At 56.2% G+C, this 20,926-nt stretch overlaps 3 protein-coding genes across 3 annotated transcripts; all 3 read right to left on the minus strand.

Moving 5' to 3' along the window:
- Positions 1–1,413: 1,413 nt before the first annotated feature.
- Positions 1,414–1,909, minus strand: LOC136003708 (cytochrome c oxidase assembly protein COX14). Its single transcript, XM_065659580.1, has 2 exons — positions 1,836–1,909; positions 1,414–1,747 (listed from the first exon to the last, which is right to left on the minus strand). Exon 2 carries the CDS (start codon positions 1,737–1,739, stop codon positions 1,581–1,583), a length of 159 nt encoding a protein of 52 aa, XP_065515652.1. The 5' UTR covers positions 1,740–1,747; positions 1,836–1,909; the 3' UTR covers positions 1,414–1,580.
- Positions 1,910–3,818: 1,909 nt separating this feature from the next.
- GPD1 (glycerol-3-phosphate dehydrogenase 1) lies at positions 3,819–8,838 on the minus strand. Its single transcript, XM_065659644.1, has 8 exons — positions 8,732–8,838; positions 8,464–8,641; positions 7,798–7,938; positions 7,332–7,470; positions 6,317–6,429; positions 5,786–6,019; positions 5,508–5,614; positions 3,819–5,250 (listed from the first exon to the last, which is right to left on the minus strand). Exons 1-8 carry the CDS (start codon positions 8,770–8,772, stop codon positions 5,154–5,156), a joined length of 1,050 nt encoding a protein of 349 aa, XP_065515716.1. The 5' UTR covers positions 8,773–8,838; the 3' UTR covers positions 3,819–5,153.
- An 874-nt stretch (positions 8,839–9,712) lies between these two features.
- On the minus strand, positions 9,713–16,995 carry SMARCD1 (SWI/SNF related, matrix associated, actin dependent regulator of chromatin, subfamily d, member 1). The gene is made up of 13 exons (XM_065659639.1): positions 16,818–16,995; positions 16,501–16,688; positions 15,428–15,470; positions 15,209–15,331; positions 14,797–14,919; positions 14,216–14,332; positions 13,796–13,897; positions 13,554–13,715; positions 13,347–13,444; positions 12,344–12,479; positions 11,992–12,114; positions 11,653–11,754; positions 9,713–11,413 (listed from the first exon to the last, which is right to left on the minus strand). Exons 1-13 carry the CDS (start codon positions 16,983–16,985, stop codon positions 11,360–11,362), a joined length of 1,539 nt encoding a protein of 512 aa, XP_065515711.1. The 5' UTR covers positions 16,986–16,995; the 3' UTR covers positions 9,713–11,359.
- Between the last annotated feature and the right edge of the window lie 3,931 nt (positions 16,996–20,926).

The following is a 20,926-nucleotide window of genomic DNA, read 5'->3' on the forward strand; positions in this document are numbered from 1 at the left end:
CTGATGCGGTTCAATGTGAGACCTAAACTCAAGGATAAGGTCTGTTCTTTTGTTAGGATGCTGAGCAGTTGCCCTACTGCCTGAGGCTGGGAAGCAGCGTTTTAAGACTCACAGGTACCTGGTTTAGGGTGTCACCATGCCACTTTGGGCACAGAGAGCACCATTTTGGGGTGTCACCATGCCATTTTGGGTACATAGCACTGTTTTGGGGTGTCACCACACTGTTTTTGGCACAAAGAGCACCATTTTGGGGTGTCACCATGCCATTTCAGGTACATAGCACTGTTTTGGGGTGTCACCACCCTGTTTTGGGTACACAAAGCACCATTTTGGGGTGTCACTGTGTTGTTTTGGGTACATACAGCACCATTTTGGGGTGTCACCACCCTGTTTTGGGTACACAGCACCATTTTGGGGTGTCACCACCCCGTTTTGGGCACACAGCACTATTTTGGGGTGTCACCAACCCATTTTGGGTACACAGCACCATTTTGGGGTGTCACCACCCCGTTTTGGGCACACAGAGCACCGTTTTGGGGTGTCACCACCCTGTTTTGGGCACACAGAGCACCATTTTGGGGTGTCAGCACCCCATTTTGGGCACACAGAGCACCATTTTGGGGTGTCACCACCCCATTTTGGGCACACAGAGCACTGTTTTGGGGTGTCAGCACCCCATTTTGGGCACACAGAGCACCATTTTTGGGTGTCACCACCCCATTTTGGGCACACAGAGCACCATTTTTGGGTGTCACCACCCCATTTTGGGCACACAGAGCACCGTTTTGGGGTGTCACCACCCCGTTTTGTGCACACAGAGCACCATTTTGGGGTGTCACCATGCCATTTCGGGTACATAGCACTGTTTTGGGGTGTCACCACCCCATTTTGGGCACACACAGCACCATTTTGGGGTGTCACCACCCCATTTTGGGCACACAGAGCACCATTTTTGGGTGTCACCACCCCATTTTGGGCACACAGCACCATGTTGGGGTGTCACCACCCCATTTTGGGCACACACAGCACCATTTTGGGGTGTCACCACCCCATTTTGGGCACACAGAGCACCATTTTGGGGTGTCACCACCCCATTTTGGGCACACAGAGCACCATTTTGGGGTGTCACCATGCCATTTCGGGTACATAGCACTGTTTTGGGGTGTTACCATGCCATTTTGGGCACACAAAGCACCATTTTTGGGTGTCACCACCCCATTTTGTGCACACAGAGCACCATTTTGGGGTGTCACCACCCCGTTTTGTGCACACACAGCACCATTTTGGGGTGTCACCACCCCATTTTGGGCACACAGCACCATTCTGGGGTGTCAGCACCCCGTTTCGGGCACACAGAGCACCATTTTGGGGTGTCACCACCCCGTTTCGGGCACACAGAGCACGGCACCACCCTTGGCTGTTTCCATTACATTTTATTATACATATTTATAACGGGGTTTATTGTGCTCCACCTCCCTCCGCCAGCCGGGCAGGCCCTCGGCCGGGGCGGGGGGGGGGGATGGGGGGGTTGTTCCTTGCCTCCCCCCCCCCCCAGCCAGGAAACGCTGCCCCCCGCTCCCTCAGCTCTCGGGGCCGGCCGCGGCCTGCCGCTCCCGCCGGCGCTCGAGCAGGCGGTAGGCGCGGACGCTGCACAGGTACCCGGCGTACACCGTGAGCAGCATCATGGACCCGGAGAAGGCCTTGTAGCCGAAGTCCGCCAGCTGCTTGCCGGACACCATGGCTGCTCCTGCAACGCAACGTGAGGGTCAGCGCCGCCGGGAGCGCGCCCCCGCCCGCCGGGAGCGCGCCCGTTCCCCGCTCCCCGAGCCCTGTACCTGCGGCCTCGGGCTCCGGTTCCACCGGCGCGGCCTCGCTGCGCTGCGCTTCCGCCCTACGCCTGTCACGTGGGGGGGGGGGGCAGCGCCGCCGCGCTGCCTGCTGGGATGTGTAGTCCGCCAAGGCAGGAAGCGCCGTGGGCGGCTGCAGCGCCCCCTGGCGGGCGGAGGAGCGGTTGCTTCACCTCAGGGGCTCGGCGCCCACCTCGGGTCATGGCGGCCGCTGCACACACCCCCCCCCCCCGGCCATTTCTCCTCAGCGCTACCCCTGTGCCGGCCCCTCTGCATGGGGCACCCCACGGGTCACCCTCCCAGCGCCCCCTGAACGCGGCTGTGTCCGCGCTGCGCTGCTCCGTGCCGAGCACTGAGCCTGCAGGAGCCCGGCCTCCCCCCCAGCTCCCTCATCCTCTCGGCAAGGCCGCAGCTCTCGGATGTGCTGAGCCTGCAGAACATAACCCCAAATGGCAAAGGGAAGGCTTTTTATAGCTGCTGGACTCCAGCACCAGGGCAAGGCAGGGGGTGGCGAGCAGCAAGAGCCTGGAGCAGCGGCCGTGGGCCCTTCAGCAGGCACAGTGAGGGGCTGCAGGGACTCGGGCACCGGTGCCAAAGGAACCCGCAGCAGGAGGATGCCCAAAGCGCTTCCACGGCAGAGGAGCCATCAGCTGAACGCACGTCCCAGCCCCAGCGCCAGGCCTGCTGCAGCTCCAGGCGGGTGCTGGCAAGAGTTGACCAAGCCAAGGTGAGAGACGGCAGTGCCCTGAGGGAGGAGAGCTCAGAGCCTCTGCCTCCTGGATGAGCCTCACATCACAGAACCATGGAATGGCTCAGGTTGGAAAGGACCTGAAGCTCATCCAGTTCCAACCCCCCTGCCATGGGCAGGGACACCTCACACTAAACCATCCCACCCAAGGCTTCATCCAACCTGGCCTTGAACACTGCCAGGGATGGACACTGGAATCGGTTGCCCAGGGAGGTTGTGAGTGCTCCATCCCTGGCAGTGTTCAAGGCCAGGTTGGATGAAGCCTTGGGTGGGATGGTTTAGTGTGAGGTGTCCCTGTCCATGGCAGGGGGGTTGGAACTGGATGATCTTGAGGTCCTTTCCAACCCAAACTATTCTATGATTCTATGATTCTATGGAGCACTCACAACCTCCCTGGGCAACCCATTCCAGTGCCTCAGCACCCTCACAGGAAAGAATTTCCTCCTTAGATCCAATCTAAACTTCCCCTGTTCCAAACACTTGAACTGGGATGCCTGAAGCAACGTGAAGGCAAAGGGAGGTAGGAGTTGTGCCAGCCCCGCGGGCCTGTGCTGGACTTCCTTTATCCTCCTTCCAACCTCAACAAAGTTCCTTGTGAGAGGAAGCTGACGCTGGCTACTTGCTGCAGGATAGCTCAGTTTTCGTTAAAGGTCGGAGGGTACCCAGCGAGGAAGCGTGTCTAATAAAAGACACAGAAACGACCGCAATGCCAGCAGATTAAATTCCCCTCGCAAGAGGCTGAGCAGAGGGCGAACAGCCCTGGAAAGGTCACTCAGTATGAGATGCATTTCAAAGAAAGGCAGGGACAGGGCAAGGCTGGGAAAAGCACTTGGGAAGAGATGAATAAAGCAACGCGGCGTGTTCCAAGAAGCCGAGACATCAGAGGAAGGGTGGCCTGGGCTCCATGGGGCACAGCAGGGTCCTGGCCCAGCTCCTGCAGGCCGCAGGTAGAAGAGTTTGGACTCTGTACCCAGTTCCACCATTGCAACCTCAATCCTCTTTGCTCCTACAGGCAACACTGCTGAGAAAAGGCAAGTGGGACACTGCGCTGTGTTGTGACTGAGCGAGGACCTGCAGGGGCATTCTTGCTGTTTCTGGGGCAGCACACAAGGGTGCAGAGCCAGGAGGGAACAAACAGTGCCCTTCCCTGCACTCTCAGCAAGTCCAGCAGGCACCAACCCAAGGGCAAGGATGCACCGGAGCCACAGAGCACAGAGCGTGTCTCCCATCTCCTCTCCAGGTTTATTATTGCTTTACACATTCTTAAGGTACAGGGCTAGGCAGAGAGCCAGCAGCTCTAGGCCCTGGAACAGGGGTGGACAGTGAGCCCTGGGGCAGCTCCAGCCTGCCAGCCCAGACAGGGATCACTGAACTGGCCACGCTGGCCTGGGCAAACAGGAGCAGCTTCAGAGGACCGGGAAGCACGTGGCACCCGGCTGGACACAGGGCAAGTGTCAAAGGCACAGCATGAGGCATGAGACCTCTGTCCTCGCCTGTGATGTTGGAGGTCTCCTTGCACCTCTTTGTGGATCACATATCCTTTGCTGCCCCTTGTGCCAGGGCACTTTCCAGCACCCTCACAAGAGGGGCAGCAGGGAAAGGAAGCATGGAACCTGCTTTCTCAGCTCCTAGAAAGCCACACGTAGAAGCAAAGACTGGGCTAAGGCACAGAGTGGAGCAAGCCAGAGAGAAGGCAAAAAGCTGCTGTGGCTCATCCATCTAAAGGCAACGTGACCCAACTGCTCTGTCAGGTCCACAGCCAAGGGTTGCGCTTGGCACTTGTTACAGCTGCTCACAAAGACTTTGGGGCAGTTGGTCCCTGCATTGCCAAAGCCAAGAGAACAAACCAGTGAGGGAGAAGGGCTGTCCAGGGATGGGCATGGAATCAGCACGGGCAAATCTGTGACAACAGAGGAGGTTTGATTGCAAGAGCCAAAAGTCTAAATAAACAAGTGCTCTCACACACAAAGCATTGGCCAGAGCAGCTGGGGGTGACTGGGGCAGCAGCACATGGCAACGTGGCAAAGAATGCTGATTTCTGTGCTGTGCTGCTTAGAAAGAAGATTCTCAGCCCCTCACAGGTCCCGAGGAGCCTCATTCACCCTCATGGGGCCTGGCGGGGAACTGTGTCCTCTGCATGAGACAGTTAAGCCAAAAGCAAGAGCGATGAGCAGGAGAGGGCTGGTGTCATGCAGAGTGGCTCCATGGGGCTAATAGCAAAGCTTGTCCTCCAGGCAATGCCTCCTTAAGGTGACCTGGCAGCATCCCTCTGAAAACTGAGTTCATCACGGCAGCAGAAAGTAGAAGGAGGAAGATGCTCAGCCCTGCTCAGGGCAGAGCCTAGACAGCAGCAGAAGCTAAATGAGCCCTTCGAAGAGAAAGGGAGATCAGCAGGTACCTCTGCAGATGCCAGGCTCAGGCTGGCAGTGTCCAAGGCTGAGAAAGGGACCCTCTGCCCTTCCAGCACCCTGCAAAGGCTCCCAGGAGACCTGGACTCCTTACAAAGCTGTAGCTCTCTGCTCATCTTGGCAGGATCAGGTCTTGCAGGCAGAGCCCCCTTACTTGTGCTCAGGGTGGTTCTGGAGGCACTTGATGACATCAGTAACAGGTTTGCCCTCATAGCAGATCTGATACACAGCTGTGAAGAGGGGGAACCTGTGGGCAGATGAACAAAGTCACCCCTTGCCCTGTCACCACAGCTGGCAGGGTCAGAGCACCTCCTGCAGTGACATGCAGGACCCCTGGGCAGGAGCAGATAGGACAGTGTCTTGCTGCCTCATCCAACAGGCCATTCCTGGCCAGCTGGTTTGATGTGGGCAATGCAGAGACTGACCTGAAGAGCAGGGACACTGAGGGTGGGGTTCCCCTTCTGCCCCCCCTAAAGAGCAGACAAGGGAGATGGCAGCACTCACTTCTCTACCACATTCTTGCTTTTCAGGATGCGATGGAGCTCAGCAGACGTCTGGGGACCCTGCAGCTTCTGCCCATTCAACATCTCCTTCTCCAGCTGCTCAAGAGACTGAAACAACCCAACAAGTGAGGGAACTGGACCCTGCAACCCCCTCTGCCACCCCACATCCCTTCCCCGGAGCCAGGCTCTGGCACTGGGTGAGTGAAGGCAGGATGTACCACTGTGCTGACTGGGTTTACCTCAGCATGGGGACGCAGGTACCAGGGTTGCTCCTCTTACCTTCCCAGTCTTGGCAAAAGCCTCGGCCACCTTTCGGTTGCGGCCACCGTAGCAGGTAGTGATGAGATCGGCAACCCCACAGCTCTGCAGGAATGTAGAGGAGGTGACAGGGCCCTTGCAGAAGAGTTTGGCAAAGCCGATCATCTCCATCAGTCCCAGACGGATCACGGCAGCCTTCGTGTTGTCTCCGTAGCCGAGTCCGTCACAGAAACCTGCTCCTACAGCCACAACGTTCTGGAAAAGAGCAGCATTGTGGAAGGATCTGTTCCCAGTGGAGCTCAGGGCTTTACTGTGTCCATGAGCTGCCAGGGTGATGCCCTGCCTGATGATCCAGTGATCATCATCGCTCCAAGCAGCTGAACGGGACACATCCAAAGGGCCTTTGACCCAAAGGTCCCAGTGAGCCACAGTGCAGTACCCAGAAGGGTTCATTCTGCTGTCAGCCTCCTCCCCGGAGCTGCCTGCAGGGCCATAGGGAATCACAGGCTCTGCTAACCAAGACCTGCAAAGCCCAGTGAGCAGCTCACCCACCTTGAGAGCCCCACAGATCTCCACAGTGTCAGCTTCCTGCACCACTGTCACCCGGAAATTCGGTGTCTGCATCAGCTCCTTCAATGTCTGCCCATGCTGCAGGTCCTTGCAGCCTGATGAGACAATGGGGGAAGGAGGAAGATGATGGAGGAAGGCCCTATGGTAGGACTGTGCTGTTCTCCTGCCCAGTGGTGTGTTCCTGCAGCAAAAGCCCTTGCAGCTAGTGCAGCGAGAGGAACCTATTGCCCAACTGATGGGCATTGCTAAACATTTGCAGGTCCAGATTGTGGGGCAGATAAGCAAGATTCGGCCTTGGAATTCCCAGGACACAGGGACAGTCCCTACTGCTGTGTCAAGAAATTCCATGTCCAGTAAATGAAAGGCATCTTCAAAGGCTGCAAATTTGGGTTTGGAGACTGCTGTTCTCCCTGTTCCTGCAGTGCAAGAGCATCTCTGTGCTCACAGTGGTACCTCTCCGGTCTCTGCCCCCTCCTGCACAGCACGTTTGCTTTTGTTTCAAATACGGACACTTTGAATCCTGGAACTTCTAACCCAGCAGCACACTGGCCTGTTGGTTTTGGCTGCTGTGCCTGCTTCACAAACAGTGTGGAGGATGTTAGCAACAGCCACCAGATGAGCTTTCAAGCAGCCCTGCCTGGCAACACCACGGGATCCAGGTGAGCGTCCCTTGAAGCGCAAGGAAATGAAGATAGGAACTCTATTTCTAAAGGGCCTCTTGGTGTCCACCCCTTTGATTTGTGCCAGGCACGCTGTCTGATGCTGAGTCTGTGCTGGCAGGAACTTTTAGACACACAACTCTGGTTTTAATGAAGCAAGCAATCACATTGTAAACCCTGTGAATGAGCTCATCCGGCTCCTATGGAGCGGCGCTGCCTCTACCGGGGTCAGCTCACCCAGGGCAGCAGCGCTTTGAGCTGCACCACGCTCAGCCCTTTGACTCTTCCCACTCCTCTGGAGTGAAGGCTGCTGCTGAGGGGGGTTCTTGGCTCCTTACCAATGGTTGTTTCACAGAACTTCTCGTCTGCCACTTCATTTGCAATATTGGCCCCCATGAGGACGCTCATCTCTATTCCCAGTTTCTCATGGATGATGTCTGAGATCAGCCTCAGCCCATCTGGTCCTTCATCCACCCCCTGGGAGACAACCAGGGGCAGAGATGAGGACCTGCCCCTATCCCCTCATTCCCTGTGCTGCAATGCTCTTGCTCTCATCCCCACAGCCCCGCCAGTGCTCAGCTGCACCCCACTCCTCACAGCACTTGAGATCCCCCACATGCCCTCACTCTTCTCCACCAATGCACCTCCAAATCCCCACCTCCCACATCCCCCCATAACCCCAGAGCCCAGTTTCTCCCCCAGCATCCTAGGATTCCTTTGCAGCTCCTCCAAGCCAGGCTGCTCTCAGTTAAACCCCTTTAGCCCAGCGCCCCAGTGACCCGCCTGGGCTCCCCCTGCTCACACCTTGATGAGTGACATCCCAACAGCATCTTTCTTCACATGGCCCTTGAGCTGGTCACAGACTTTGCCAATAAACTGGTGGGGCACCACAAAGAGGAGGATGTCGGCCCCAGCACAGGCTTTCAGCAGGTCTGGCTCTGCTACCTGAAGAGAGTAGGGCTGTTGTAAGGGACTTGTGCCTGTAATTGTATGGTGAGTATGTCCTGAATCCAAGGGGAGCAGAGGCTTGAGAGTAACTAATGGGGGCTTCCCTGTAAGGGAAGGAAGGGCACAAGTCACTGGCCCGAGGTCCCCTTCCAGGGCTGGCAGAGCAGAGGGGCAGAAGCAGAGCTGGTCCCACAGGAGTGCGGAGGGGCCGAGTGTCCTGGCGTGGGGCAGGAGGCCCCATGGGCCCAGAGCACAGCCAGCAAATGGCCTCAAGCCCAGGCTGTAGGATACCGGAGCAGGGGCAAAGGTGGGCAGCGGAAGCAGCCAGGGCTGCAGCTCGTCCAAGCACAGATCAAGGTCACTGGGAGCGTGTAACTGAGTCTGTGCAGCCCGCGGCATCTCCTGCCTTCACAGCACAGTGCCCAGGGCTCCGGCTGGGCTGTTTATTACCTCTCACCACAGCCTGGCTGCCAACACCGGCCCTGGCGCTCGGTGGGGAGATCACCACGGTGCCACACTCACCACGTTGGGGGGCAGCTTGTGCCCTGGCAGGTACTTGACGTTCTCGTGCTCGGTGTTGATGATGTCCGTGAGCCGCCGGCCACCCACCTCCTCCTGCAGCACCCACATGTTCACCTGGTTCTCGAAGGTGCTCAGCCGCGCCGCGTTGCTGCCGGCGATCTTGGCGATGGCCGAGCCCCTGCATGGGCAGAGCAGAGCCACGGGCAGTGGGCACGGGGACAGCTCGTACCGGGGACGCCGTGCCCAGTGCCCGGGAGCAGGTGCTCACCAGTTGCCAGAGCCCACGATGCAGACTCTTTTGCCACCCATGGTGCCGAGAGCCGGGGCACTGCGCAGCACAGAGCCCGCCGCTGCTATTTCAAGGCTGGCTGGAGCAGCGGGAGCGGGGACGGCCCCGTTCCGCCTCTGGCCCCGCCTCACCCCGGGGAACCGGGCACCAGAGCCCCGGGGTGGCCCCACCGGTGCTGGGTACCGCGGGGCTGCACCGCGGGTGTGCATTGCTTCCCTGGAGCAAAAGGGAAACGGCTGATGCCAAATCTGGGCTGAACTGGGAGTCGGGACTGCCAAATCTGTCTTCTTTCCTGTAATAAAGTGTTTTATTCTCCCTCTCTTCTGAAGTGCCTTTCCCCCCCAAAGTAAGGACAAACCACCTGGCTGCAGACCCAGGCCACAGCTCCCTCATCTCACTGCCTGAAGCAGCAGCACCAACTGCCTGACCTCAGGCAAACTGCTCTTTCTTCTTTAGAGGACCTCTTGACGCTACAAGAAGGGCTTAGGGGTTTTCTATACAGCATTATCACATTGCTACGTTTATGAACAAGGCAGGGTGACCACAGGAATTCCCTTTTCCACAGTTTTAAACCCTTGAATGTAAATTTTAATACAGGCTCCTGAAAATGCCACCCGATGCCCATGGGGCACGTAACAGGCTGCCACGTTCTGCAAGAAAGCAGAGGGTGAAAATGGGGCCGAGCGGATTTTATCAGCAGGTTGGTAGCTGCATTTCCAGTTTTGCTCAAGTGACTTTGCAAAGGCTCAACAGACTCTGCAAGCCAGGAGATCCCTACACCAAAGGCGCTCTATAAAAGGCCAAAATATGAAGAACCTTTTCGCTCCAGTCTCTTAACCCAGCTGGCTTTGAGAAAGAGGAGATAATCCTGTCCCTCTGTCCCTTCCCAAGCAAGCAAATGAAGCGTCATCCCCCAAGCTGAGAGGAAGGGTGCTGGCAGCACAGAAGGAGGAGGACAGCTTCCTTCACAAGAGGCTTTTATTAAAACTGGGTGACGTCTACAAGGATACAGTACAAAAAAAATTTGGTCCATGGAAAAAAACCCCGTAATAGTCAGTTAAGAAAATCAGTTACTCTGCAACAGCTACATTTGCCTACGCGGGACTCAGCATCCTTCATGTGTGATTCCCCTGAGGAGTCAGTGGGCTGCTTCATCAGCACCAAGACCTTCACCCCAGTACCACAGAGGAGCCATTGCCTAAGGGGGCAGAGGAGAAGGGAAGTCGAGAGTCTATTACTCACAGACAGGTATAACACAGACACAAGGAGCAGGGCCACCCAAATTCATAGCAACCTTCCCAACCACACCAAAGGTGGGTGTGGGGATGGGAGGTCATCAGTAATGTGACTTTGCAGCTATTCCAAGAGAATCCAACCAACTTTCAAGTCCATTTGCGTTACAGTCCCGAGCAGAAATACCAAGATCCAGGTCAAGAGAAGGCATTCTCTTACACCTCACCACTAGTAATTCATTCCATGAAGAGGCATCTGGGCTGCTACTCCCCAGAGTAGAGAAAAATCTACTTGTACATTCCTGAAACCATGCTGGGCCTTACGGCAGCCCCAAAACCTACACCTTGACTAAAACTCACAGGAGCTTCAGCATGGAAACACACCTGCTAACTCCTACGCGCCTGGGGATACATCCATTCCCAAGGACTGTCCTGTTCCACCCTCAGACCCACATGAAGGAGCCTCCGGTCCCCACAGCAAGTGACACAGGATAACTGTCCCAAAGGAATAAGCCTACAATCTTGTGTCCCTGCACGATTCCACCAGGCAGTTGCTGCATCCCCTCTCCCTGCTACAGGGAGAAGCAGCAACCAGATGGTTTGATGCAACAGCAAGTGGAGGTCTTTTGAAGTGCAGAGAGGTCTCACCGCTCCAGTGCTTCCACATCCCTGCAATAAGCCAATGCCTCCTCTGCCCTGTGATCCCAGCCTAGGCCAGTCTGTCAAAGAACACAAAGGGAACAGGGCAGGAAAAGAGGGGCAGGGGAAGAAGCGATTCTCTACAGAGTCCAGGAACTTCCTCAAGGAGGAGAGTGACCTATGAGGCAGCCCAGTGCAGCAGCACCCTCCACACGAGGGAGTGAGGGCAGGGAGGTATGTCAGCTCATGGCATCCTGCCCACTACATCTCCTATAACACGAGGCAGGGAAGAGACTAGCCACAGAACTCCACTTTTACAGCAGCTCCAGGCTTCCCAGAGCCAGGTCCCGTGTGCCACAACTAGATGCTAGTTGGGGGAAGAAGAGGTTGTGGTTTCTGAACTTGAGAAAGGCTCCAAGTCAGCAGTTGCAACTGGCTATGGGGACACACTACAGGCAGTGCAGAGTCAAGGGGAGGCTCTCGGAAGCCTTGGGACTGGGCAAGGCAACAGTCAAGAAGAAAACCAGGTAGAAATGTGTGTTCACTGGAGCCCATCTGCTTGTCACAGCCCAGCAGATTGCAGATGTCCCGGAGCTGCCCCAACAGGGACAATGCCAGGATGAATAATGAGGCGGCCTCGCTGCCGGAGTGGGATTATGTGAGCTTTAACAGCGTACTCTGCAGCTCTGGCTCCACAAAGAGCTGTGATGCCTTCTGGTGGGGAGGAGCAGAGCATCTATGTGTTCCGGATTCCCAGGGCCTGCTCCAATTCCTGCCGTCTCTGCTGCACCTGCAAGAGAAGCCAGAGGGGACCATTAACATACAAGGATGGTGCAGCACCACAGCATCCCAGTAACACAGGACCCGGCTGGAAACTGGGTGAGCTCAAACTGGGAGCAAGATGTATCAGCAGTGTCTACAAGTGGAGCTTAACACTGCCACTCTCCACGAGGAGCATCTGCCCCCAAGTCGTGACAGGTACTCAGAACCACTGAGTACAGAGGAGCAGCCCTGCTCGGGGACACTCACCTTGGAGTAGAAGTATCTGCACACAGCTTCCTGAGCCCACGGCTGGAAGTAGAACTCAGCTCTACGCTCCTCTTCTGGATTCCCAACAACATCAGTCATTGTCTGGAGAGCACAAAGGACGAAACAGTTCAGGGAGTGCAAAAGCTCTGGCTGAGCAAACCCGCAGCCCTCCCCTTTCCTCAAAGGCATTTCAGTAGAGTCAGGTCAGGTTCTTCCACTTGACTCCAATTCTAGTCTTGCTTTCTGAGCAGGAAATTGCCTCTCTCTCTCAGTGGGAGCTGGTTATAATGAGGGAAGAGTGTGACTGGATCCACCTTCCGTACAAGTCAAAGCTTTTACCTTTAAATCCCGGCACTGGGACTGGAGCCAGTCGTTGATGAAGCCCTGAGGATCTCGGGCAAAGCTCAGCATGAACTCCCGCTGGGTCTTCAGCTGGTTAATTGTCTCTATTGTTTCATGAATCTGAAGAAGATAAGCACAGAACTAAACTGCTGAATAGGGGAAAAAGTCAGACTGAAACATCAAGAGATGGCATCACATGAAAGCAAATCCTTATACTCCCTGGTTGACTTACACCTGTCCAACAGGGTTTTTCAGCTCCCTGAACTCCTGTCCTGTTCAGGGCTCACCTGCTCCACAGACACATTCCCACTCAGCACGGAGGGGTCAGACCTGAAGGAGCTCTCCCTACCTTGTTATCCAGAGCAGCAATTTCCTGTTGACTGGCTGTGGATAGCAGAAAGGAATTCATCTGAGTTTTCAAGGTATCATCCACCTCCACGTCGATGTCATAGCAAGCTGTTTTCTTCTGGTCATTTGGGTCAACACTAGGGGCAGCCACAAGAAAGAAGCTAAAATAAGTGAGCAGCTCAAGAAAGCACCAAATCGTAGCTCCTGTAGGATGATGCAGCAGATGGATTGCAGGCAGGGACAAACCACGTTAGAGTTAGAGCTGAAGCTAACACCAAGCAGCAAAGCTCCACTGATGTCTTTGCAACACAAGGACCAAGGGATTGCTCCAAGCAGATTTCTATCTACAGAAGTGGAACGCAAAGGACAGCATGAACGTGGGAGTGCCTTGTGGAACAGAGGGACGTGGTAAACGAAAGAGGCGGCTGTTCTCGTACAAAGAAACAATGACAGGCAACAAGAGAACTGCTGCTGAAAACCAGAACATAGCACATCGCCTTCCTGTGCCAGCCCCATCCATCCCCTCCACTCCTCCTTCTAGAAATATAAAGAAAGAAATGAAGACAGGCTGAGAAAGTTGGGGCTGTTCAGCTTGGAGAAGAGAAGCTGCGTGGAGACCTCAGAGCAGCCTTCAAATATCTGAAGGGGGCTACAAGGATGCTGCAGAGGGACTTTCAAGAGGGACTGGAGCAATAGGACAAGGGGTGATGGGTACAAACAGAAACAGGGGAAGTTCAGGTTGGACCTAAGGCAGAAGCTCTTCCCTGGGAGGGTGCTGAGGCGCTGGCACAGGGTGCCCAGAGAAGCTGTGGCTGCCCCATCCCTGGCAGTGTTCAAGGCCAGGTTGGACACAGGGGCTTGGAGCAAGCTGCTCTAGTGGAAGGGGTCCCTGCCTGTGGCAGGGGTTGGAACTGGATGACCTTACGGTCCTTTCCAACCCAAACCATTCTATGATTCTAGGAATATGAACAGAAATATGAGCTCAAGCAGAGCAGTGATCTCACCTGATCACATGATTGATGATGATCGGCTCTGGGGGCATAAGCAACGCATGAAGCCTTTGTGGGATTTCAGAGAACTTCATCCGCTGGGATTCAAATATCTGTGACAGAAACACAGGGCTAAGGGAAGGAGATGGGGGCTCGGTGCCAGTGATCACTGGCTGCTGACAAAACAAAGCTGAGACAGTCGCTTATTCCAGCCCCAGATACCTGCTGGAGGTATTTGTCACAGATGACGTATTCCCTCTCGTGGGGGTCCTGGAGCTTGTGGGTCTTGATGTACTGCCACAATGCCTGGATGATCACTGGCCGGGTCTGCGTGTGAATCCCCAAGAGACGAGCCAGGCGAGGATCCAGTTTGAACTGGGGAGGCTGAAACACAAAGCACAGCAAGGTGAGATGAACCCAGACAGAACTGGCTGTGCCCAGCACTGTTACTGCCAGCACCCTACCTGGTAATCCAGCATCAGGAGGACGGTACAGCGCACATTTACGTCTCCCGGCCTCTTCACCTGGAAACCATCTGTCTCCTGAGTTGTAGCAGTCCTGTGCCACTGCAACAGGAGGGGGCATTTAAAAGCATGCCCACACTTGGTTCCCTCTGCTCCTGCTGCACCCGATGAGCTTGCCAGTACATCCCACCCACCTGAAGTTCACCATCCCCACTTACAGCTTGAAACAGGAGTTAACACATTTGTTCAGACCCCAGCAAGTCAGAGGAAAAGCTAAGATGAGAATTCAAGAGCTCCTGGCTCCCAGCCACTTGTTCAAGCCTGAAGTGTCCCCACCTCTTGAGTTACAAGAGATATACAAACCCTGTCTGCTGAAACACCAACCCATTTTTAGAGGTAACACAGCGAAAAGAAGCTCACCTCTACTAGGTGATTGTCAGGGCCATACAGGTCTTTATCAAGTTCAATGACCAGAGATTTAAAGAAGGATGAGAACTTTCTTTTCTGCTTGGTGGCATCATATTTGGACAAAGCAGACTGCAAGCAACACAGGAAGGAAAAGCATTAGGACAGCAAGTCTCAGCACTCAAGCACAGCCACCGTGCATGACAGCGTTCCTTTAAGTTCTGAACACCTAAATTCACCAACATGTGCTTGAAAATCAAGTTCCAAGTCAGAAAGTGAAAGACTGGAGTTAAAGATGAGCTTGCAGGAATTAAATCACTCAGCAATTACATACAATGCTCCCATTCTCAGAGCCAGGGTACACCAGTGCCACTGATCTGCTCTCACCAGTAATTCTTAGAGCTATAAGAACTTTGTATAACTCATGTCCTTGGACCCATCGGTCTCCCAAGTTGGGCTCTCGGTCTCGTCACCATCAGACTCCTTGGAAAACAGAGATGAAGGAGGATATCAAGCCCCTAGCTCTGCTCTCAGACACTAAGAAACTGCTTTCATTGCCAATTCCAGAACCACACAGTTGGGTATTTCACACTTACATCCTCCAGCAGCCGTCCTTCCACCCGGAGCTCCCAGGAGGCGACTGTTCCTTCACCATCCTCTGCATCTGACTTGGCTGGATTGAAGGTATTGGAGATAAAAATACGCAGCTTTCGTTTTTGCTAAAGGGAAGAACATTGGCACAGTGTTCATTCTGAAATAGAGGGTTATCTTGCTTATATTCTGCTAAAACAAAGCTTGATGGGTTTAGCTGCCTTATATTCCCCCTCTCCTGGGGCAGACAACAAGGGAAGAGGCATTTCTAGTTCCATTCCTAAGTCTGGAGCATTAAGATTCCTAATACCCCACGCTTACAGGGACGTAACAGCTTCAGTGTCTTCCTGCTGTCTTCAGTGAAGCAAGAGCCTCCAAACCTTGCTTCTGGTAACCACAAACACTGCCCTCCCCTACCTTAATGGGTCTCTTCAAAGCCTCCTGGATATCCAAGCGCTTCCTCATGATAGTCTGGTCCAACTTCCTTTCAAAGGCCAGAAGGTCCATGTAGGCCTGAGACTCGGGGACAAGCTCACGAATCTACAGCCAACCAAGAACGCAAACCACTGTCGGTGTCCCTGTCCCTCTCCAGCCAACCCCACGCCACCCCAGGCTGCAGCCACACATGCCACTCACCCTCTGAGGTAGAATTTTATCAGCCATCTTCTTCTTTTTAGCGCTGTTAAGGAAGAAGATGCAGAGGCATTAAACCAGCAGCCACTTTCTGCAGGTTAACTGTAGCATTCACAAAGGGAGCCACACGACGGCTCCTTCTCTGGTTGCTGCTGGGGCATCAGCAGCGCTCTCATGAGTGCCAGGCTCAGGATTTCATTTCCAGGGACACTCAGGATTACACATCAAGCTTCTGATTCCCCTGCCGCAGTGTGACTGATTCCCTGACACTCCACATCCCACATGAGAGCTGAGCGCGGGGGTCCTGCGAGCACTGACAGAATGACCTCAATCCATTTAAAATGGACCTTTCTAGGAGATGCATTTGAAATCAAGGCACGAATCACTGAGGCCCCACGTTATACTGCCAGAAACAACACCTAAACCCGCTCCTGCCTCGCAGCTGCACGTTATTCCTTCGTGCTGGAAGCCCCCCACTCCCAGAGGGGCTCACAAGGGAGCTGATGTCCTTTCAGCCCTCAACAAGAACCAGCCATGAAAGCCCGAGCACAGCACGAAGGTGGAACACCCAGACACAACCCACCAGAGCAGCTTTGTGCTGCTCACCCTATGCCAGCGACTGATGCTTCCCACTGCCCATGCCCAGCTCAGTCCCTGCTTTGCGATTCTGGGGGTGCCCGTCTGCACCCCAAACCCAGCCTATCCCCATGGGGGCTTTGGAGAGAGAGATAACACATCTGTAACCCTGCTTACGGAGGCACCGGGATACCCGCGCTGCCTGGGGATGCACCGGAATGCCCCAGGATGTGCCAGGATACCCAAGCTCCCTGGTGATGCCCCCCGTTTCCTGGGGATGCCCCCGTTTCCCAGGGATGCGCAGGGATGTCCCTGCTGCCCAGGGATGCGCCGGGATGTGCCAGGATACCTGCGCTGCCCGGGGATGCCCCCGATGCCCCCAAGACCCGGGGATGCCCCCGCTGCCCGGGGATGCTCCCGATGCCCGGGGATGCCCCCGCTGCCCGGGGATGCTCCCGATGCCCGGCGATGCCCCCGCTGCCCGGGGCTGCGGCCCTTACTTGTGGTTGCGGTTGGGCACTGCCTGCGGCTGCACCTGCTGGAGCTGCTGCGGCGCGGGCCTCTTGCGGGCCTGGTCCAGGCTGGCCTGCGCCATCCCGGGCCGCACCGCCGGGCTCCCACCGTAGCCGGGCGGCCCCATGGAGGGGCCCTGCGGCGCCAGCCGGCTGCCCGGTAACATCCCGGGGCGCTGCGGAGAGAGGAAAACCGCTCCAGTGCCCACCGGGACGGACCGGGACCGGCACCGGGACCGGCCCCGGCGCCTCCGCTCCCGCCCGCCCCGCCCCGCGCGTCCCCCCCGGCCCCTCCCCCGCCTCACCGGGTAGGCGGCTCCCGGCAGCGGCGGACGGTACAGGCCCTGTCCCGGGGCCGGGCCCATGCGCACCGGCCCGCCCGGTGTGCCCGGCCCCAGCGCGCCGGCCCCGGCAGCGGCCCCCCCGCCGCCGCCGCTGGGAGTCACCGACTGGAAGCCCGCCCGCGCCGCCATCTTCTCCAGCACAAAGGGGAGCGGGCCGGAACCGGACGTTGGACATAGAGAGCGCGAGTGGGTGGGGCGCTAGAGCGGCGCAGCGCGCAACTGACGCCCTCTGCTGGTTGGAGGCCGCGCTAGGAGGCGGGGGGGCAAGGTCGATGATGGGGTGCAGGGTCCGTGATGGTTGTTCTTAGGGTACAGGGTGTTGGGGGTTGTGGTGCAGGGTCTGTGATGGTTGTTCTTGGGGTACAGGGTCTGTGATGGTTGTTTTTGGGGTGCAGGGTCTGTGATGGTTGTTCTTGGGGTGCAGGGTCCGTGATGGTTGCTCTTAGGGTACAGGGTCCTGGGGGTCGGGGTGCAGGGTCTGTGATGGTTGCTCTTAGGGTACAGGGTGCTGGGGGTTGGGGTGCAGGGTCTGTGATGGTTGTTCTTGGGGTGCAGGGTCCGTGATGGTTGCTCTTAGGGTACAGGGTGCTGGAGATCGGGGTACAGGGTCTGTGATAGCTGTTCTTGGGGTGCAGGGTCCTGGGAGCAATGCTTATAGGGAGCCTGAGAGGGATGCAAAGGCCGGGACAGGGGGGGTTAGGAGCGGGGTGGGAGATGCAGCGGCTGTGCCAGGGGCTCCCATCTCCATGCAAAGCAGAAGGTGGATTCATCATCTTGAATCCTGAGGCTTGCAGCCATTGAGCTGCCTTCACGTGTGCTCAGGGACTCATCCACCTCCCTCAGCTGACACCGCACTCGTTTTGATCTCTCCTGTCCCAATTTAGCCTGGCTGATTTCCACTGCAGCCATAGGCGTTACCGCATGGGAGCTGAGGAGGGTTGGGGTGTCAGTCCCGCACTTGCCAGGCCATAACTGCAGCACTCAGTGCTATAAATATGTGCCTATTGCAGGAGATGCTGGTCCTGAAGCCTCCCTTGCTCTGGGATGCGCTCACCATGTGCTTAACATCTTAAGAAGTAACCTTAGGGGGGCATAAAAGGACTGAATGGAGTCAGGTTTAGGCTGAGCACCCAGCGAAGGATTCCTGTCTCCCTCGACAGCGACTTGGTTTGCTACAGGAATCGTGCTGTTAGAATTAAAGGCCACTTTCTGCAAGTATTAACATTAAGTTCCCTGTTCCCCGGAGCACTTACCCTTGTGTTTGCTCAGAGAGAAAAGGGACACAAATCCTGCCAGCAGGAACCTGTGCATGAAAGCCAAGCGAGCGCTCACCCCGCAAGTGTTAAGCAGTTCGTGATGCTCATGGGTCATTTCCGACGTTGTCCTGCACAGCGCATAGGCATTGTTGAGTGAGCAAAGTGGGGACGTGTTGGCACCTTTCCTGCCAGATGCGGTATTCCCTATCCTTGGTGGAAAAGATGAAGCTTTGAGCACAGCCATTAACTGTTGTCTCAGCATCCGTGTGTCTGCAGTTAATTTAATGCCACCTCCGACAGGCTTGGCGCCCGGCAGCCTGATGAAATATTCATGGCGAGGAGAAGCACTGGAACTTATCTGCTCTGTGTTGTTCAGCTGCAACTTCGAGACTTCAAGCCTGGCAGGAGCCTTTTGGGCAGGCGAGGAAGCTGCTCGGCTCTCCTGGGAGGAACACACAGGGTGAGAGGGAGAGGAAGCAAGAGCTCACCTGGGAAGTGGAAGAGGGAAGCGGGACTCAGCTGCTGAGCTGGGCACTGGGGGCTTGGGAGACCCCGCATTGCATGAGCTGAGCTGGGGAGACTCCAGCCCTCAGCCCCTTCTGACCTATCCTCTTTATGCCCTGATACCAGCTGTGATGGGCAAGAAACACAAGGAGGAAATAAGCCCAGCTTCCTCAGCTCAGTGTCTCCTTACACTTGTCCTTTTTCCTGCCCGGAGGCTTTGCTTGGTTCACTCGTCCCAGTCAAAACGCTTCCTCGTGCACCTTCATCTCCCTGCGCCCGCTGGCACAAGGCAGCTCCTCTGAAACCTCCTTCCCCAACCAGTAAAGCTCTGGCTCCAGGCAGCCGAGCGGCATCCAGCGCTGTGTAATTATATCTCAGTGCCTGTTTCTGCTGGCAGCTTTAGCAGCGAGCAAGTGGGAACCAGGAATTATTGCCAGGGAGGAGAAGAGGTGATGCTATCTCTGCCACGGTTATGTGCATGTTGCATGATTAATCCTTGCTCTGGAGGGTTTCAGCAGCCACACAATCCACAAGATACACACAGCAGTGTGCAAAAAGGTGCTTCACAGGGTTTCGTGTGGAGAAAAGAAGGCTCGGGGGGGACCTTATCGCTCCCTACAAGTGCCTGACAGGAGGATGGAGCCAGGAGGGGCTGGGCTCTGCTGCCAAGGAACAAGGGATGGGACAAGAGGAACCGGCCTCAAGCTGCACCAGGGCAGGTTTAGATGGAGCTGAGGAACAATTCCTGCCCCAGAGGGTGCTCAGGCATTGGAACAGGCTGCCCAGGGCAGGGCTGCAGGCACCATCCCTGCAAGTGCTCACGCACCATGGAGACGAGGCCCCAGTGCCATGGGCTAGGGGTGGCCTTGGCAGCGCTGGGAATGATTGGATTTAATGAGCTTAAAGCTCTTTTCCAACCCGGTTGGTTCTGTGGCCTCGGTGTGCCCCAGCCCCTCCTTGGCTCATCCGAGCTGCTTCCTGTGAAATGTAATTAACTCCTTGTCTTGTGCCCAGCGTGAGCCTCGCACCACCGAGTGATGGACGTGGATGCACACAGGCTGCCTGCGCCACACGCCTCGCAGAGTGCCAGCCCTGCGCAGCCTGCACGTGATGCTCCCATGGAATCCCAGAATCATGGAATGGTTTCAGTTGGAAAGGACCTTAACGCTCCTCCAGCTCCAACCCCTGCCATGGGCAGGGACCCCTTCCACTGGAGCAGGGTGCTCCGAGCCCCTGTGTCCAACCTGGCCTTGAGCACTGCCAGGGATGGGGCAGCCACAGCTCCTCTGGGCACCCTGTGCCAGCGCCTCAGCACCGTAACCCACATAGGGCTGTGCCTGTGCGACGCGAGGCGGTGACAGATGGATGGGGTGACCTCTCCCAGCACAGCCCAGTAGGTTAATGGGGAGCTGAGGAAGAGATTACAGCTTGCAGAGACAGGGTCACTGCCTGCCCCGTGCAACAGGAGCTGCTGTGAGCACCGCTGCGCAGGGAGCGGGCACGGTCAGCTGCTCTGCCTGCTCACGGTGCCTGCCTGCAATTACCTGAGGTTCATTAACTCCCTTCTGGCCTTCGCTGTATCATCTTGTTCCTATTCAAAGCCCACCCTGTGGCCTTTGCAGCACCAGCTCTGGCAGAGAAGGACCAGAATAGGAGTAGACCTGTTCTAGTTTAAATGCAAACCATCCGGCTGCCATTTCCAGGAGCAGCGGGGCCATGGCCGGAGCCAAGTGAGCAGGGGGAGTCTGGCATTTCAGCATTCCCTGCCCACTGCCCACTCACCATTACTCGGTCTCCATGGGGTCCCGAGGGCTTTTTTGGATGCCCAGTGCTGGAGCTGGCACGTTGCTTTATAGCTGGGAGTTTTTAGGATGGAAAGTGCGTTTACCTATAGCTTGTGTTACGATGGCCATAAACTCGGTTTGGTTAAAACCAGGTGATATTCCAGCTAGTGACTCCTTCCTGCTGGATCTCAGGTGCCTGTTCCAAAGCACAGGAGTGTCAAAGCTGTCAGACACGAGCTGCTCCGGGTGTGTGTTAATTCTTCTCCTGCGGTTGAGGGGAAAAGCCGGTTCCCACCTTCCAGTCCTCAGTGTCCCCTGGGATGCGTTCGCACTGTGCCGTGGGACCGGGCGGCGATGCTGGAGCTTCCCAGGGCTGTCACCACGTTAGCACAGCCCTTGGCAAAGGGAAGCTTTAATGTGATGCTGCTCAGCATCAGCTCTGATGTTGCTTGTGTTCACGTGTGCGTTTAAGGACAGTACTGGAAGGCTGGACCAAAGCTTTATCCCCCCCCCCCCCTTTTGGTGA

This window comes from Lathamus discolor, chromosome 23 (assembly GCF_037157495.1).
Source record: "Lathamus discolor isolate bLatDis1 chromosome 23, bLatDis1.hap1, whole genome shotgun sequence".
Classification (NCBI taxonomy): Eukaryota; Metazoa; Chordata; class Aves; order Psittaciformes; family Psittacidae; genus Lathamus; species Lathamus discolor.